Raw genomic sequence first — 19,140 nt, 5'->3', positions numbered from 1 at the left:
CTATTAGCATTGAATAACCTACAAAGAAACAGTAACGGTATTCCAGCATAGATCACAATGACAGAGGGGAGGGAGGTTTGTCCCAGCCCCACTCCCAGCCATATCTTCAGCTAAAAATGGCCGCTTGCACTAATTTCGAGGTGTGCTGATCTTCTACCTATCTCTTACAGAAGATGAAGGCCACACAGCCCCAAATGACGTGGCTAACCAAGTTCCACTGTACGCAGAAAGCAATGGTAACAAGTAAAGCAGGCAAGGGGTTCAGTGGCAATGACTCAGTATTTGAATGTTCGTGAGGAATGCCGTTTTAACATGGTTTTGTATTTTACAGGACACTGAAAGTGTTAGGCAGTCATCCAAAAGGGGTTGTGAAACTGAGAGAGCACCCAAAAGTATTGGCACTCTTGAAGGTAAGCAATGGCTCTGGAATTGTCTGGCAACATAGAGGCACATAATATCCTCGAACTGAAATACAATATGAGAACAAGAAGAAGAAATTCAACAATTTCCTTCTTGCGACACTGCCAAGCACCAGAAATTAGTTGTTTTGAAATTCTGATGCACATCATTTGGTAAGAGTTTCCACTGGTGATTCAGTGAGCTCACCCAATGTTAACCAAGCTGTAAAGACATGTAAGGGCCAGGGTTCAATCCCATGTCTGTGCTGGGTGAGTCGATCGCAGTTCAAAGTGTGACGGCTGGCCTCATTGCTCCTGTGTCGGGGAACAGCAAATTAACAACAATTCTCACACCTGATGACTGCCCTGGGATTCCTACTGGAAATGGGCTTATGTGGATGTTGGGTGAGTGTAGTATCTGTCTCATTTCTGACATCCTTCCTGCACGATGGTCAAAGATTTTGCTGATCCCATTCATGCATAACTGTCAGTTAGGTGAGCTACCAGAAAGACTCCAGTTCCTGTGGAACTATGCTCCAGCCACAAGTCAATTTGGGAAGGGAGAAGATTGGCAAGGAAAAATTTAAAGAATGTCATGGCTCTTTATTCCAGAGCTGTAACAGGGAATATGAACAATAAATATGCATCTGTATCTATCTTATGACCCTAATTACATCTTTGACACTCTGACCTTGTTTGTGAAGGGTAACTGATTCACTACTTCTGTAGGTTTACTGAAAATGGAAACTGTTATCGGTGAGTGTGCCTTTAGCCAGTTAGGCCCCAAACGGTGGAATTCCCTCCCAAACCACTTCTCTTTCCTCCTTTAAGGCACTCCTTAAAACCTACCTCTTGACCGTGACTTTGGCCACCTGTCCTAATATCTCCTTCTTTGGCTCAGTATAGGTTTTTGTCTTATTTGAACATACAAACGTACGAAATAGGAGCAGAAGTAGGCCATTTGGCCCCTCGAGACTGCTCCGCCATTCAATTAGGTCATGGCTGATCTGTTTGTGTTCTGGTGTTCTGAATTCCACATTCACATCTACCTCCGATAACATTTGATTCCCTTGCCTGACAAGAATCTATCTAACACCGCTTTAAAAATATTTAGTGACCCCCACCTCCCACCTGCTTCTGAGGCAGATAGCCCTAGAATCGCACAACCCTATGAAAGAAAAAAAATGTCCTCATCTCTGTCCTAAAAGGGCAACCCCTAATTTTAAAACAGTATTCCCTAGCTCTCTTCTATGCTCTCGTAAAGTGTCTCAGGATATTTTGCTACACTAAAGATACTATATAAATGCAGGTTGTGCTTGTTGGTTTTGTGATCAACCTGTGCTTCGTCAGATTTTTCTCCATTTGTGCCTGTGCTCACTCTGTCACTCTCTAAAATTGGCTTCTTGAATTCCAATAAAATGGCCTTCTGAATCTAAGATTTCTCGCATCACACGCACTACAGCCTCCCTTAGAGGTTTCCTCTGCTTTCATTTGCCTGTCGATAGTTAGTGTTAAATTGCTGGAAGTAACTTCAATAATCTTAAAAAGGTGCAAAACATTTATATTACCTTCTGTTATGCTTTGAAATTTTCCTCAAACACTTACTTCAAAAGTATTTTCCGACTTTCTAGTCAACATTCAATTAGGTGAAGTGGGAGACATTTTTTTTCCATCTTCTCTCTAACTGGGTTGTTGCTGAAATTTAAATTGTCACTGACTTTTGGTAAGGGCCCACGTCTTCCCTGGCGAGACCCAATTCCGGGATTTCTGCCCCCACCACCCCCCTCCCCAGCGCCATTACTTTTCGCTGGCGCAGGTAGTGAGCACACAGCCTGCACTCCCAACCTGGTAGGTTTTGTTGCAGTGGTAGAAATCTTATGCCCCAATGCAATTTTTGTGGAGTCCGGCCAGCTTCTCAAGGACACGTGGTTCATCACCACTCTGAGGAGTCATGAATCACAGTCTGGATTCGGGAACCTTTTGAAAGGTATGTTCAAAAGGTCTTACCCATGCACCCTCCATGTCCACTATGCCCTGTATTTCCCCATGCCCCTTCCATGGTCCCCCTGCATTCCTCCATGACCATTCACCTAGTATGCACTGTGGAACCAATAAGCTATATATTAACAATGGCAGGTCTTAAAATGCACTTAAAAACATTCATTCAAAATCTGCTTTGGATAAAACTGTTGCAACTGTCAATCAAGCGGAGCCATTATCGTATCAATAACTGAAGCTTTACATTACTTCACACCTTTTAATCTTGTCCAGATAAACATACAGTCATTGGAAGAAATAGTTCAAAGAACAAATAACTTTTTATAACCTCATAAATCAATCAATCAAAGCAAATGCTCCACTTGTGTGAAAACAGACCCCTGCTGAGCTAATCCATTAATGAGTCTTGGAGCTCAGCCAAAAATTCATAATAAGGCCATCTGTGAAGTGTATCAACAGGCATAGATAACCAGATATCTGTTTCTCCAGATGGCCTTATTATGAATGTGTGGCTGAGCTCCAATATGGTAAAGATGTCTCACACATTACCTACACCAGACATGTAATTTGAGTGAGCACATTGATGCTTAGCCATCTGGTGGCCAGGATGTGAAATGACTTGTTTTCTGGTACAATGGTCGAAACTTCCCTTATTTTATTCCCGAAGGTCACTCTGAGGAGCAGGCTATGTGGTTGGGTTGGGGCTTGGCTGTTGCACCCGGCTCCTTCTGTCCCTACAGAAAGGTTTTGTTTAGAAAGAAGAATTTCAGAAAGCATACATTTTGTTGGCAGCCAGAGGGACCTCTGAGCAAGACAGGCCCTACTCCAAAATGTTGGTACACAGAGTCAGTTACACACTGATCTGATACCTGCCGGGCTGCAGTGGAGAGCTTACCAATCTGAAACTCTTTCAGCTAAGATAACGTATTAAGAGAGGTGGAGGGGTGGGGAAGAAGAGGGCAGATCAGATGGGTCATCTTAACACAAGGCTACTCTCAATGATTCCTGATAAACACCACAGAGTGACCATTGAGTGCCTAGGGAATGAGTCTCCAACACCAACACATAGATATGTAAGACTAGAAATCCTAGAAAGGGGTCCATTTAGATGGAAAACAGGATCACATAGGCTGGTAAGACTAAAATGTCAGTAATATATTGGCCAGCTTTCTATTTTTATCACTGTGTGAGCAGGATGATTGATTGTAGAGTTGTTATTGGATGTGGTTCAGAGATGTTGGCACAATCAGAGGCTGGCAGTTCAGCAGCACCAGGGGAATGGTGGCCTGCTGAAGTAGGCAGGGGCCCTGCAACCTATACCAGGTAGGCCACAAGAAATTTGCAAAAAAATCTTTAAAATGTTCTTGATGGTGGAGAAAACCCCTCAGATCGAATCACTGGGATCACAGGGTCTTCCTTCCCTGGCTGTGGCCCTCCCTTGAACAAAAAAAATTTGCCCCCTCCCTCCCCCACCATTGGCAAAATCAACAAAATACTGTCAGCCTAATAAAATGGTCCTTGACAGGGCATTTGAATATTCGAATGTGCTTCCAGCCTCCTTATCTGAAGCTGGCCCTGCTGTCAGTAAGATTCCATTGGCAGTGGGCCTTGGTCTGGGAATCGATCTGACACAGCTCCACTCAATTTTACCACACCCTGACCGTGATCCCACCTCGTGTGAGCTGGCAAAATTCTTCCTTACATTTGGTTTACTCTTGGGGCTCAAATGTGTAGTTGTCAGGCTGTGAAATGATCAGTAACCATGGCCTTGCCTAATAGTCACATAGTCCTGGGAGTTATGATACATTCTTGAGTCCTGATTTGAGTTCTACTCTAACTGGACAGACTGTGGCCTGCTCCCCCACTGCTGGCAAAGATCTGCTGGAGGAAGTGGACTTCACCTTGAGAAAACTGCAGCCTCTTTCCAAGCCTTCTCCTCCACTTGTAGATGTTCTAAATATCAATTCAATTCGGATCACCTGGAGTCGGCTTATACTGGACAGCGGACTGGAGGTGACATACAGGTAGGCAGATACTTCACAGTTCAGCAAGAAATGACAACGATAACCTTTCCTCAAATTAGCTCGGAAATAATTCAGATGTAGCACATGCATGATAGAAAGAGCAATGATCAGTGTACATTACATATTTGTCACTCAAAATTACTCCTGATGATGTTAATCCCATCTGCGACTTGCCACCCCATTCAATCATAAATTTAGTTTTATTAAGGCATCAGAATAAAATTGTGACCTAAGTAAAACTGAATTGGAAGCACTGAGATACTTAGGGGAGAGAAATAAAACCCTGAGGCAGGGGAGCTCTTGCACTTTGATTTGTGACATACTTTTTTCCAACTGTTACCCGGTGAATTATGTTCAATCTGACCACTCGTTTACAGCACTTACCCTGTGCTCAGTAGCAGAGTGTTGTGATTTTACCAAGGGCCTAAAAAAAAACTTTCCCAATTATTCATACTCTCCTTTGCAAAGATCTTGAAATCAATGACCAGTCAAGTTGAGTATAGACTGGCTTCTATTTGTGGAGCGTGTTTAGAAAGGACAAGAGAGATGGAACTTGCATTTTAAAAGTGCTGTTCATGATTCCGGGACCTCCCAAAGTGCTTCACCGCCAATGAAGGACTTTTGAATTGTAGTCACAGTTGTAATGTCGGGACATGTAATGTAATGTCATAAGATGCTTTACAGGTCTGAACATTGGAAGGAGGGAGGTGCACAGGTGAAAAAGGTTTTAAGAACAATATAAAACCAGGAAAGAAAATAGCGAGGCAAAGAGTTTGGGTAGGCAGTTGCAAAGGACATGACTTAGGCAGCTGAAAGTCTTGCTACCGTGATATATTTATAGGAGATTTTTCAGTAACAATGGACATATTGTCATGGAGATTATTTCAAAAATCCTTTACCAGGCCTAGATGAAACTAATGTTGAGTGGTCAGCCTTTACTCTAAGCTTAATGGAGGTGATATCTATGGTGAGTAACTTCAATGCAGCATTCTTTCCCAGTTATGTGTTGCCGAATATTGTTTATAAAGTGCCTCCTATTATTCCACAGAGATTATTAGTTGCAGGCATCTTCCCTCCTGGGAGCATCTAATGGTTGGTATTAATATAGATATGGCCAGTCTGCATACAATTGGGAGTCACCTCATTTTGTTGAGTTTTGGACATGGTGCCTGCTCCAGACCCCATTCCTTAACTACTGACTCCATCCCACCCCCTGGCAACAGCCTTGAGTTAATCTGTTCAGGAATTTTCTCCCATTGGGGGGGTTGGACGAGAGCGGGCGCAGGAGGGCATATAGCCAATTGTCACCGGCGATCGGCTGCGCGCCGCCATTTTACGTGGCTGGGCCAATTGAGGCCCACCAAGCGTGACACGCACCCGGAAGCGCTCCCTGTGTGAGTGAGGGGAGTAGGCTGAGTCGAGGCCTGCGCTCTTTCGCACCTACGCACGAAAGTGTGCAGAAATCGCCCTGAGGCACAGAGCTGCCTCAGGGAGATTATTTTGATTTTTGAAAATTTTAATAAAGAAAAAAAAATTTTTTAAGACATGCCCCCTCATGTCACAGTGTCACATGAGCTGAGACATGTCAATGAATTTTATTAAAAATTTTTATTAAACTTTAAAAACTTTCATGGAACCTCATCCTGCCCGTGGATGAGGTTTCATGATAAATGCGAAGGCTGCCTGGGCTCTTTGCCTGCCCGCCAACCTTAAGGTTGGACAGGCAGCTCAGTTAATTAGTTTAATTACTATTTAAATGGCCTTAAAAGGCCTTTGACAGTTCGGCTGGCGCGCAGCTGGCTCCGGTGCACGCCTCAAGATCTGAATGACGCGCGGTGATGTCAGGATGCATGCCCGACAGCACCTTACGTAATTTTACGCGTTGGCGAGTGGGCCCTGCCCCCACTCGCCGACCCGAAGATTCTGGCCTTGGTGTCATATTTGACGTTGAGATGAGCCCTGACCTCATGTTCATGCCAACACTAAGATCACCTATTTTCACATCTGTAATTTCATCCTGTCTCAGCTCATCTCCTGTTGAACCCTCATTCATGCCTTCTAGACTCAACTATTCCAAAGCACTCCTGACTGGTCTTCCACATTCCAGCCTCTGTAAACTTAAGGTCATCCAAAACTCTGCTGACCATGTGTTAACTTGCATCAAGCCCAACTCCCCTATCACCCCTGTGCTCATTGACCTGCATTGGCACCCGGTCAAGCAACATTTTGATATTAAAATTCACATCCTGGTTTTCAAATCCTACCACAGCCTTGCCCTCCCTATCCCTGTAATCTCCTCCAGCCTCACAGCCCTCTGAGATATCTGCATTCCTCTAATTCTGACCTCTTGAGCATCCACAGTGTTAATCATTCTACCATTGGTAGCTGTGCCTTGAGTTGCCTAAGCCCTAAGTTCTGGAATACCCTCCCAACTCTCTACCTCACTTTCCTCCTTTAAGACACTCCTTTAAACTTACCTCTTTGACCAAGCTTTGGGTCATCTGACCTAATATCTCCTTATGTGTCTCGGTGTCCTACTTTGTTATATAATGCTCCTGTGCATTGCCTTGGGATGTTTCATTATGTTAAAGGTGCTATATACATATAAGTTGTTGCTCTTCTTCTATATGTCATTGCAGATGTGAAGCTGTGCAGGTCTTTACAGGAAACAGAATTTCATTGAAACCCTATCCATAGATATCATGTTGCCTTATGATCATTCTCTGTTTGTTGCCTTACAAAATTAGACATCATTTATTAAATTGTACTACTTTTATTTTAACATAAAAATATCCATTATTATAAGGCCCTATATCTAATAATAGCTCTCTTTTCAATGGCATGGAAGGGTTAGACCAACTGGCCTTGAAGATGCTCTGATGCTCACTCTGGCAAATTACCAATGCTTCACTGCCTTGGGCGTATTTTCATTATTCAATCTAAGCGATTCTTTTTGCTTTTTCACAATTCTCCTATTGTGTTGCTGTGTGATCAGCAAATGTTTCATGGAAGTCTCCTTCTTTTATAAAAAGAAACAATCTCCAGGCTGACATGTGAACGGGAAACTTATCAATAGCTGTTAGTGGCCTCAACCAATGGAATCTTCCCTCTTGCTGGCAGCCAACACCATTCACTTCTATGTGATAATGTTCTGGGCTCTGTTGTGTAGTCCCTTCAAATGTGAAATCCTTGAAGTTAAAAGGCCATTTTGTGGGGAGAGAAACAAACAGGTGGAGCACATGGGGGCAAGAGTTCAGGGCAATGACACCTTGAGAATTATCTTTATCTATTTGCTCCAAAGATGCTGAGGCCAATCATAACTTTTTGGCCTACTGCCTGAGCTAAAGTCAACTATCACTGCACTAGGATCTTGAGACATTCCTGGTTGGATAGAGCCATTAATGGAAGTATAAAGACTTCTAAAGCTACTCTAGCACCATAGTGTAAACTTGTGGATACTTTTGATGGGGGAAGGGAGTGGGTGGGAGGCTTGCATTCTAATTTAGTCTTAGAAGTTGAATATAAAGTAGAAATTGCTCTAAAACTAATTGTTCTTTGTTCTGTTTTGCTGTGATTTCAGCTTGTTCGATTGTAATAAACCACTGTACAAGGGCCCGGACTGCAGATATGTTTTAACAGATGTCAAACTGTGCAAAGAATATGCTTTCAGGCTCCACGTTTCCACGGAAGGAGATGATGGGCTCTACAGTGATGTTACCATGGTGACTGTCGAAGAGTCGGTGCCAAGCTGCCCACTTGATTTTCGAGTGATAGGCTGCACTCCAACGCAGCTGAAACTGGCGTGGGCTCCACCAGCAGAGCCCAACGGTGTCATTAAATGTTACCTGGTGTACAGAGGTGACGCCGTGATCGAATCTACTTCAGAACGCAGCTGCATAGTCAGTGGCCTCATGCCATCCAAATCCTACAGGTTCCATGTGTGTGCCTGCACGAGCAAAGGAAAGGGGGAGAAGTCCTCTCTCGCAGCGAGCACAGCTGACCCCGGCGACCATGCTCCCAGTAAACTGACCCTCAATGTTCTGGGGCGCAACGAGATGTTCATCACCTGGGACATGCCAGAGGTGCCCCTGGGACGTCTGTTCAACTTTGAACTCTGCATGAATGGGAAGGTGGTGTACCTGGGGCCAGATCGCTCCTTCACTGCAAGACGCCTAACTGCAAACACAGAATATACCTGCACTGTCAGTGCCATCACAAGTGAAGGGAAATGTGAAAGCAAGCCAGTAATGAAGAAGACAGCCAAGGATGAGTATGTAAATACAACCAGGTACGTTGTCATTTATTGTACCAACCCATATTGGAACAAATTAAGTTAATAGGTAAATGGGTCATTTCAGGCTTTTCAATGGCTTTTCCATTGCCTTTGTAAAAGACAGAAAATATTTGAAAGAGAAAACTTTATTTATATATCCTCTCCATCACCAAGTCTACTTATACCTTTGTAACATCACCCATCTCAACCCCAACTCAGCTCATCTGCTGCTGAAACACTCATCCATACACTGTTAACTCTACGCTTGACTATTCCAGTACTCTCCTGGCCAGGCTCGCACCTTTCACCTTCAGTAAATTTGAGGTCATCCAAAACTTCGCTGTCCGTACCCTAATTCACACCAAGTCCATCCACCCAATATCCCTGTGTTCGTTAATCTACATTGGCTGCCAATCAGGTCATTTTAAACTTTTCATTCTCGTTTTCAAATTCTTCCATGGATTTGCTATCCCTATGTCTTAAATCTCTTTCAGCCCTCCAACTCTCTGAGAGCTCAGCATAAAGTTAGCTACAATTATGCAATCCTTCAGTTATCATTTGATCAATCATTTGACTTTTCCAAATGCACATTTGGTAACTGTTTCATTGATTACTCTTCTGCCATAAGCAAAATCCTGATGTCCCATTCTCATCTGACCTTTCCATTTCTGACCTTTTACACTGCTCCAACCGAACTTCACCGAGGGGCAGGATTTTTCAGTCAGTGTGCAGGGGCGGGCCCGATGCACCGACACATAAAATGACGCGCGATGACATTGGATGTGTGTCCCGACATCATCGCGCTGTCTCGCGATGTTTCATTCGGCAGATGCGCACTGGAGTTGGCTGCGCTCCCGCTCCCACCCGCCCCTGCCCCCTCCCGCCTGCTGCCTGCTGCCTGCCGCCTGAAAAATTCAGGCCCTAGACTTTAGGAACAGTATTTCCTTTTTTGTCTGGTCCCTCTGGTCTAGACATTGACCTTAACTTCAGTTCTTAGTTGCTCTGCTGTTTCCCTCCTGTTGGATTTTCCCAAACGTTGTCATCTGCATGATTCAGTTGCTATTTTGGAACCGTGTCTCATTTCCTCCTTCCAACGTCTTGGTTTTTGAAATTTCTCTTCACTGAAGCTCAGTTTCATTTGAATTCTGTATAGTGTGAACTATTCTACACTCCTTTCCTATATTCCTGACCCGAGTGGTCAGTTCGTCATTAGTTGGAGCTCCATGAATGCCATTGAGCAGTAGTTGACTTTTGGACCCCCCACTTGTTGTCCTTTCATTTTTGTTCTTGTGGATGTCCTGAATTGTCTCTTCTGCAACTAAAGCTCCTATCATTTCATCAGACCAGCTCTGAAGAAGAGATGCATTGGGAACATTAACCTGTTTATTGTCTTTCAAATGTTGCCTAGCCTGCTGTGCAATTCTGATCTTTTTTGATTTTATTTTTATTTGTGCATTTAGGTATTTCTTTCACCTGACATTTTCACATTACATGTTATCGTATATTACAGGACAGTGACGGCAAGACCCACCTTGACGTTACTTCAAGAAAGGGACTTAAAAGGTTTTTAGTTGCCTGGAGAGACTAGAGAAGCTGGTGTTTTTCTCCTTAAGCAGAGGAGGTTCAGGGGAGATTTAATCAAAGTATCAAAATCATAAAGGGGTTTTGATAGAGTAGTTGGGGAAAACTGTTTCCACTGACAGGAGGGCCAATAACCAGAGGACACAAATTTAAGATAATTGTGAAAAAAATGTAGGAGGTGAGAAGATTTTTTTTTACATAGTGATTTGTTGCAAGATGGAAAGCACTGTCTAAAGGAAGCAGATTCAGTAACTTTCAAAAGGGAACTGGAAATATGTTTGACAAGGAAACATATGCAGGGCAATGGGAAAAGAGCAGGGGAGTGGGACTAACTGACTAACTTTACCACAGAGTCAGTGCAGGCACAATGGGCTGAATGGCCTCCTTCTGTGCTGTACAATTCTATTATTCTACAAACATAGCTCCCGAGGATTGTAGTGGAATAAATGGTTTAATCTGAAACTTGCAGGCACTTTGAATGAAAAAGTGGGACTAAGTATTCAATTCTCCGTCCTGATTTGCTTCTTTTACAGATGTCTTTATTCCCCTGCTCGGATGAGCCAGCCGATTGCTTCACCTTCAACCAAAGATGTTTCAGAGTTAGCTGAACGGCTCAGAAGGTCCAGAACCCAACCAGGAATTCATAAAGAGCAACCCCCTGGCAAAACACCAAATGTTCACCAAACCTTAAGCAAAGGGAATCTCAAAGGAATCCATAAACATTGTGACAATGATATAATGTCCAAAACTGTTACACGACACAAGTACCGGCCTTGATTCTAACATTTTTTGAAGTAGTTTTGTGCCACTGAATTGCTTATAAAATCCACACACATTTAATTCCTATTTTATCTGTAACCTTGTGAGTGTATTAGCCAAGGTAAATGTAAAATACAGCAGAATGAATTGCAGGATTTCTTTGAAGGGCCCTTTGTTGCTTGCAATGTGCTCTACTTGTGTACAAATACTGCTGAGCAGCAGGCCCTTGCTGTGTCATGTAACAGTGAACTCAGTTGTCATAAATAGACCATGATCATAGAACAGCAGCTTTTCTTTCACATGACAATGGCTGCAAACAGCCAGACTTGGGGCCAGCATACAGAGGATTGACCCTCCTGTCAGCTATTTTCCCTGTCTTAAAGGAAAATTTATGTGGCGCATATATCACAACGTTAAGGTTCTAGCTTATCAAAGAGGTGGCCCCTGGTTCAATTGACCTCACTGCATGTCTACCTATTTGCCTGGTGAGGTGTCAGTGTTGCTGGGAAGCTAATGGAGCCCTATGCAGAAAGACTTACCCCGCTCTCAGCAATTGAGCTTCTCTCTCTATTAGCTAGCCTTTCTATAGTTGGTTATGACCAACCTGAATCTCAATTCCACATAAAAGGTGGAAATACTACACATGGCTGAGGTTGTCTACAACATCATGCAAAAACCAAACTTTACAGCGTTTAATAATTAACCCCTCTCTATTATAACATAGTGCTGTCTCGAAGGTCGTTAATGCACTGGCAGTGTTCAGTAACAATAAGAGCTTTGTGCAAATACCTATCCCTTGTGAAATTAACTTGGTTTTTGTGAATTCAGATCAGATAAAATATTCCCAGTCCATGCAGCCATTTTACTATACAACCTACCCTGACTCGAGAGAGGGGAGGAGGGCATTCTCGCTGTTGATCCAACACAGAGGTGAGGACCTGATTTTCAGGAACCATCCCCTCCAGTCATTGTGATTGCAGCTCATAAATGAATTCCTCCAAAGAGGACTTGCTTACAGACACTAAGGGCAATAAACAATGTAACGTTAAACAGAGTTTTGACAGAGTAATCAGCAACCACATAGAAAGTGTTGTCTTTCAATAAGCACTTTCAACAAGAGTGCAGGCTGGAACCTATTCGCGATGCTCAATGTGAATACATTTTATTCAATGTCATTCTTTCTGTAATTTTGTGCAGCCTCAACTTTCAGTTTGTGTTTTATAAAACATTTCAATTAAAAAAATGCCTTAAATGTTTTGAGATATTCTTTACAGTGGTGGTTCAGGTGGCCAGTGAAGGGGCTTATTGTGGCTAAAAGAAAACAGCTGCAAATAGAGTTGGTTTGGTGCCACTGGAGTTGGTGTGCTTGTCGGTTGTGCCACTTAATGGCAAGTCACAGGCTTGTCTACCCTATTCTCCAAACAGTATTGCAGATCTCAAAGGGTTCCGATGTTGCCCTGTCGTAGCTGATCTTACCTATCGTATTGTCATGGAAAGAGCAGAATACATGGAGCAGCCAATTTTCTCCAGCAGTTTAAATAGGTTGCCTCTGCTCACATGGTCGAATGCCTTGGTGAGATCAATGAAATCAATCTATCGTGGTCTCCATGACATTTCTCTTGCAGCTGTCTGAATGAGAAGATCATGTCATTTGTAGATCTTTCAGTTCTGAAAGCACACTGGGATTTGGGATAGACGCAATCAGCCACGATCTGCGTTCTGACCAGGGCAACATGGGCAAATACTTTTCCATGATGCTCAGCAGGGTGATACCTCGATAGCTGTTGCAATCACTGAGGCCGCCATTGTTCTTGTACAGGGTCACAATCTTTGCATCACGCATGTCCTGGGGCACGGCCCCCTCCCTCCAGCAGAGACAGAGAGCTGTGTGCAGATGCTGCAGGAGTGTTGGTTTCCTGAGCTTGATGAGTTCAGGCAGTATAGCATCAGCAAGTGGAGCTTTGCCCATGGCAAGTGAGTCAACAGTTTGGCTAAACTCCCCCATTGTGGGTTCAATATCTAGCCCTGCCATGATAGGTTAGCTTTCTATGGTATCGAGAGCTTCCTCGGTGACAGTGTTCTCCCTGGAGTACAATTCAAGGTAGTGTTCCACCCATCCCTCTAACTGTTTATTGCAGTCGGTGATGACCTTCCCTGCCTTTGTTTTCAATGGAGCTGTTCTTATTGCTGATGGGCCTGCCTTTTTGATCCCTTCACACATTCCCCTAGCATCCCCTGTGTCTAAGAACACCTCAATATTCTGACAGAGTTGTAACCAGTAGTCATTGGCCCACCATCTAGTGTAAAGTCCATTGGACTTTACTTTGAGCAGCTCTTAGTGCATTCAGAGTTTTCTCACTCGAATCGCTCTTGTAATGAATAAGAATAAACTGCTTAAGGCTTCAATAACAGATTCCATCACAGTGCCATCCTCGAACCAGCATTTTTCTGTCCCATATGTTGAGAGTGCAGTATTGTAGATGGTGTCTCGAAGTATGTTCCATTTTGTTTCAGCACTATGTGTGGGAATTTGGAGCACACCTTTCAAATGTGTTGTGAAACTATTGCTTTTCTCTTGGGCAGGCAGTATGGCTGGTTTTGATACAGGGACTTCATTTCTGCTTTAAATGAAGGAACTTCAAGGGTTGCATCCTAATCCTGGTGCACACCAGAGAGTGATCTGTATCACAGTCAGCGCTGTGGTAGCCGTGTGTGTCGAGAATGCTTTTCAGAGAGTCACCTTAGTGATGATTAGATCGAGCTGCTGCTAATGTCCTGATCTTGGATGTTTTCAGGAGATCCTGTGGCATGATTAGGGTGTTAGTTCCACAAAGCTCATGGTAGCAGCAAAACTCGAGTAGTTTCTGTCAGTAGGCCATGATGTCTGTGGCAGGAGGGCCATGCCTCATGGTATGTGTGCCCACTCTTGTGTTGAAGTCCCCCAGTAGGTAAAGATGTCCTGGAACTCCCTCCCTAACAGCACTGTGGGTGTACCTACACTACATGGACTGCAGCAGTTCAAGAAGGCAGCTCACCACCACCTTCTCAAGGGTAACTAGGGATGGGCAATAAATGCTGGCTTAGCCAGCAACGCCCATATCCCATGCATGAATATAAAAAAAATTAGGGATTGTGCTGATAGCAATGTCAATCTCCTCATACAACTGGTCTTTTGCCTCTAGTGGAGCACAATGTTGGAGCATAGATATTCATGAAATTATACTGGACTGGTTTGAGTTGAGAGGTGGATGGGGAGAATGCATTCTGAACCATTTGTAGTGAGTTCCTTACAGCGAAGCCTATACTTTGCTCAACTTTTCCTCTGAACACTTCCAGCTTGCCAATCGAAGAATTGGCATCTTTCTTTTTGTTTGTTCCCTTTGTTTGCCTTATGTGATGGGTTCCATCCACTTGTTAAGCAGAGACTCTAAGCTCCAAGCACCCATTGAAGCAGATCGCCCATGGCAAGTCAGCACCTTGCTAGTAGGGGGCTACCTGACTTAAGGCAGGTAGTGGCTAACCAGTAGAACATGAACGTACAAACATACGAATTAGGAGCAGGAGTAGGCCACTTGGCCCCTCAAGCCTGCTTCACTATTCAATTAGATCATGGCTGATCTGATTGTAACCTTAATCCACATTCCCACATATCACCGATAACCTTTTTCCCCTTGCTTATCAAGAATCTATCTATATTTGCCTTAAAAATATTCAAAGACTCTGCTTCCACTGACTTTTGAGGAGGAGAGTTCCTAAGACTTGCTACCCTCTGAAAGAAAAATATTCTCCTTATCGCTGTCTTAAATGGGCAACCCCTTATTTTTAAACAGTGACCCCCTAGTTCTAGATCCTCCCACAAGAGGAAACATCCTTTCCACATCCAACCTGTCAAGACCCCTCAGGATCTTATATGTTTTGATCAAGTATCCTCTTACGCTTCTAAACTCCAGTGGATACAAGCCTGTAGTACACGTTCTCTATGCCAATTAAGTTGGGCTTATCACTCATAACTGCTGTTTCTTGTGTTGTGTTAATGCTCTGCAGTGAAACTGAAGTATCCTCTCCAGGGCACAAGCCTGGGAAAGACTCATGGAGACCCTGGGTTGCCCAAACATCAGGGTCATCCTCTTGACCTCCCTAGTTGCGTCCAAAGGAATGCAAAGCACCACGTTTGGCACCAGTTTGGTTGCAGGAGTTGCCAGAAAGATGACATCAGTCCGCCTTTGGACTCTATCCCAGATTTTTTGTCAGTGTTTGCTCCCTTAGCTTTTAAGTCTCCTGGGGTATCAACAGGGCAGTGGAGCTATTTGCCCGAAGATGGGAGTTTGGTTCATGAGTACCAGGACATGTCCACATGCCAGTGTACCTGGGGACCAAACTTCCTCCAAGTTCCTCTGAAGCTTTAGCCTGACACTGTAAGGGGCCCAGTTTTGTCATGAGGAGTCACAGCTGAGGACCTGCCGATGGAGAGGCTGTGTACTGACAGGGAGAGACTTACACATTTGTCTGTCTTTTTCGCATTGTTTCTAGCCAGCAGTGTGAGTTGAAAATGAGAAGCAAACTAGCACACAAAAGCAGAAAGCATGCTAACTCTCTTCACCCACACACTAGATGCATCACATCGACCTGATGGACACACCTTACAATATGTAATAAACAAAATGCATAACCTGAAAGTTCGTATTAGTTTTGGCAAAAAGTTCATTAAAATAAAAGAATTGTTAAGCCCATGAAGTTGCATTTCAGAATGGATGGATCCAGAAATTCCTGAAAGATGCTAAAATTGTACAGTTTGCTTCTGAATTGTTCTGAAATGATTCCAAGCAAAATTGACATGGGATTAAAAAAAAAAGACAATAGCAAAGCAGCGTACAAGGGAATTGCTGGATCAGAACAGCTTTGAAAATTCAGAGCTGAGCAGCTTTGCAGCCAGGTAACCCTTTCTTTTCTCTACCAGGACATTTTATCAGCTGTGTTTCTTTTGTAGATTTTATCTTAGATTCAAATATTTATATGCTTGTATCATTTCTGTCTCTTTGCTTCTTCTGCCTCCCCTTGCCCCATTTCATGTCTCCTAGATTTGGTGAGAACCCTGGTTCATGGGATGGATGGAATTGGATGACCTCTTTTCCAAACTAATGCCTATACTGCTCTTGATCGAATACTGAGATGTGAACAAAAGTAATCTGTAACTACTCTCCTTTAGTTATTCTCTCCTGTTCCTTGAACAGAGCACCTGTGAGAAAGGGGCTTGAAAATTACAAAGGACAAAGAAAGAAGTTGCATTTGGATAGTGCCCTTCATGATGTTACAACATCCCAAGCTGTTTTATGGCCAAAGAAAATACTTTTGACATGGTCACTGTTCGAATCATGACTGCCAATTTGTGCACAGCAAGGTCCCACAAAGAGTAATTAATTAATGATCAGTTAACCCATTTCAGTTGTATCAGCTAAGGGAGAACTGTTGGATAGGACTCTAGGGAGAACTCCATAGATGGGGCCTTGGTTTAAGAATTCATCCAAAATACAATAGCATGGATAGCAGCAGCTGAGCTTTTGTGCTAAAGTCTCTAAGCCACAACCTTCCGACTCTAAGGCGAGATTGCTTCCCACTGAGTCACAGCTGATACCTTAACTATAGGACTTCTAAAATTTAAAGAGGCTGGCTTGGATTTCTGAGTCTTCATAAGATCTTTCTCCCTGCAGATAATTGTGCAAGAAGCATACTTCACCCAAACACACTTCAGGATATATCGTGTTGAACATCAAAGGATTGATGAAGCTGCTTTATCAAATTACCAGTCACCTCTATCTAAATGGGACCCATTATCAGACTCATTGCCTGTGATAAAGGAGCTCATACAGCTTTAATACTGTTCACTTGATTGCAGCTTCACTGGGCACTTGTGACTGGGAGTTAAATGCAGTCTAAGACTACATTAACTATAATTGGGAAAGTTTGACTTTCAGTAGATTTAGTGTGTTTTAAGACTCTGGAGTGGGGCTTGAAGACAAAACCTTCTGACTCAGAGACAAGAGTGCTACCACTAAGCTAAGCTTGAATATATTTGATAGGGATGTTTGGTATTTTGGGGAGATCGGGGAAGAAACACTGCCCCTTATACTTGATGGGGAGAAGCCCAGGAGAAGATAATCAGATGCTAAATCTAGGTGGAGTTGGCTTTGTGGGCTCGATTGCCTTTTATTGCTCTAGATTTTATCATAGATTTGAATCCTAGCCATCGCTATTTGAGCTGATTATGGTACAGCAGAACCAGGGTTGGTACAATTTACTACAATGACCCAGACACAAGGCAGCATTTCTCCTCTTGATTGCAACACAGTGCCTCGTGTGTCTATATTGGGATGGCAACAAAAGTGGCCTCGTCTGAAGTGGCACTCGCTGTCAGGCAGCCTGCTCATGCTTATCAAGGCTAACATATGAATAATGGCCAGTTAACGTGCTGCTGGAGGGATGATCATTAGTTGCGGAAATGAAGCCCAGTGAGGAGTCACTGCCTTCAGGACAGGAGGGAAATCTGTAGGGAGAATGATAAAGAGCTTCAAAAATTGTAGGTAATTCTTTGTTGGATTGTCGCACTGCAGGCCTTAGGGGCAAAGAAAATGAGCAAGAAAATTGTATTTTCAGGCTTACACTGGCACCTGATGGGATAATAGATATGAAGACTGTAAACAGAGCAGCATGGAAAAGATAATCAGGTCAGCAACAGGAATTCTGAGGCTGACTGATGGATTTGAGGGAATCTGCCAACATTGCATTGTATACTTTGTCAACACGATAATCCCGAGAGCACAATCTTTTAAAATAACTGATCGGTTATTGGATTGCAGTTATGTATAAAGGAATGTTTAAACAAATCCAATGAAGAAATGGATCAGAATAATATACAAATGTTCTAGTGATAAGGGTGATAAAGTTGAGAAAGCAGCAGGCTATCTTCTGATCGATTTAACAAAGTGCAGTTAATCCAAAGGTAATACTGGAATGCATGCCTACAGAAACATGGGACAAGACAGTCTTGGAACCAGGAGAAATATAGAAATTGGTTAGAGTCTGTCAGGACACTGGGGTGTTAATCAGAAGAGGAGACCTATTTGGACAAATATCCTTTCTCAGCATAATAGAGCTTAGTCAAGTATGGAAACAATGGAGAATAAGCCTGTAAGGCATGCTGACCATCACAAAACGATGATAAAAAAAGTATAAAGGGAGAGAGTCTGCACCTGAGCTGGGAGTTGTGTTGAATCTGCCACAGAAAGAAAAAAGACATTGACTTCCTTCCCCAAGAATAAAGATTAAGCACCACATCTTGTAAATTAAGCTGAAATGTTCATATCGCAATGTTGCATGGTTTTCTGGAATACTTGCCCAAATAAAGGTTAAATTGATTTCCAAATTATACACAGCAACATTCTGCATGATTATGAACACACCGGGGAGTCTGCTTTCTCCTTTCTCAGCAAAGAGTCTGGGGGCGGCAAAACAGATACAAACATAGAGGAAGCATGATGAAAAGACTTACACTTTTAAAGGAATATAGTTCAGAAGATTCTCAGTGGGGTGGGGTGCACCTCTTTGTTGTGAGTCATTCTGTTCTAACTACTGCAACAGCATTTGACACAGGCAGCTTATCCTCGCAACAAGAGAGTGGAGCCCTTAGAAAGGGACTGAGTGATGGTTTGCTCAGTCTGACGAGCTGGGCCAGCCACTGACATCCAAGGAACCATTGCTCTCCCTGAACCATGGGAACGGTGACATCCAAGAAAGATTGTGTACTCAATAAAGGACTGGATACACCTAACCCCGTGCTTATTCTGGAGAGGACAGGCAAAGCAGAGTAACTTCATACTGAGTGAACACAGAAAGAAAAGGGACAGCAAGCCCCAGAGATGCAAGCTCCTCAAATGGAAAAGGTAAGCTTAGTATGTGCAAAGCAGTGCAGCATCCCATAAAGACAGAGGGCAAGACTTGTATTAACATAGCACCTTTCACAACTTCAGTTAATAAATGCTGGCCCAGCCAGCGAAGCCCACATCCCGTTAATGAATTAAAAAAAAGTACATCCCAAAGTGCTTTAAAGCCA

General features: G+C 43.3%; 1 protein-coding gene across 1 annotated transcript in view; it reads left to right on the top strand.

Moving 5' to 3' along the window:
* LOC144685624 (uncharacterized) overlaps nucleotides 1–12,276 on the top strand; it is a 163,640-nt gene extending 151,364 nt beyond the window's left edge. Inside the window, exons 6-9 of the mRNA XM_078550338.1 lie at nucleotides 332–410; nucleotides 4,242–4,420; nucleotides 8,001–8,708; nucleotides 10,808–12,276. Coding sequence (XP_078406464.1) covers nucleotides 332–410; nucleotides 4,242–4,420; nucleotides 8,001–8,708; nucleotides 10,808–11,051 — 1,210 coding nt within the window. The 3' untranslated portion in view covers nucleotides 11,052–12,276. The remainder of the gene's footprint in view (nucleotides 1–331; nucleotides 411–4,241; nucleotides 4,421–8,000; nucleotides 8,709–10,807) is intronic.
* Nucleotides 12,277–19,140: the final 6,864 nt, after the last annotated feature.

This window comes from Cetorhinus maximus, chromosome 10 (genome assembly GCF_964194155.1).
Source record: "Cetorhinus maximus chromosome 10, sCetMax3.hap1.1, whole genome shotgun sequence".
NCBI classification, from domain to species: domain Eukaryota; kingdom Metazoa; phylum Chordata; class Chondrichthyes; order Lamniformes; family Cetorhinidae; genus Cetorhinus; species Cetorhinus maximus.
This window is presented reverse-complemented; position numbering and strand designations above follow the sequence as displayed.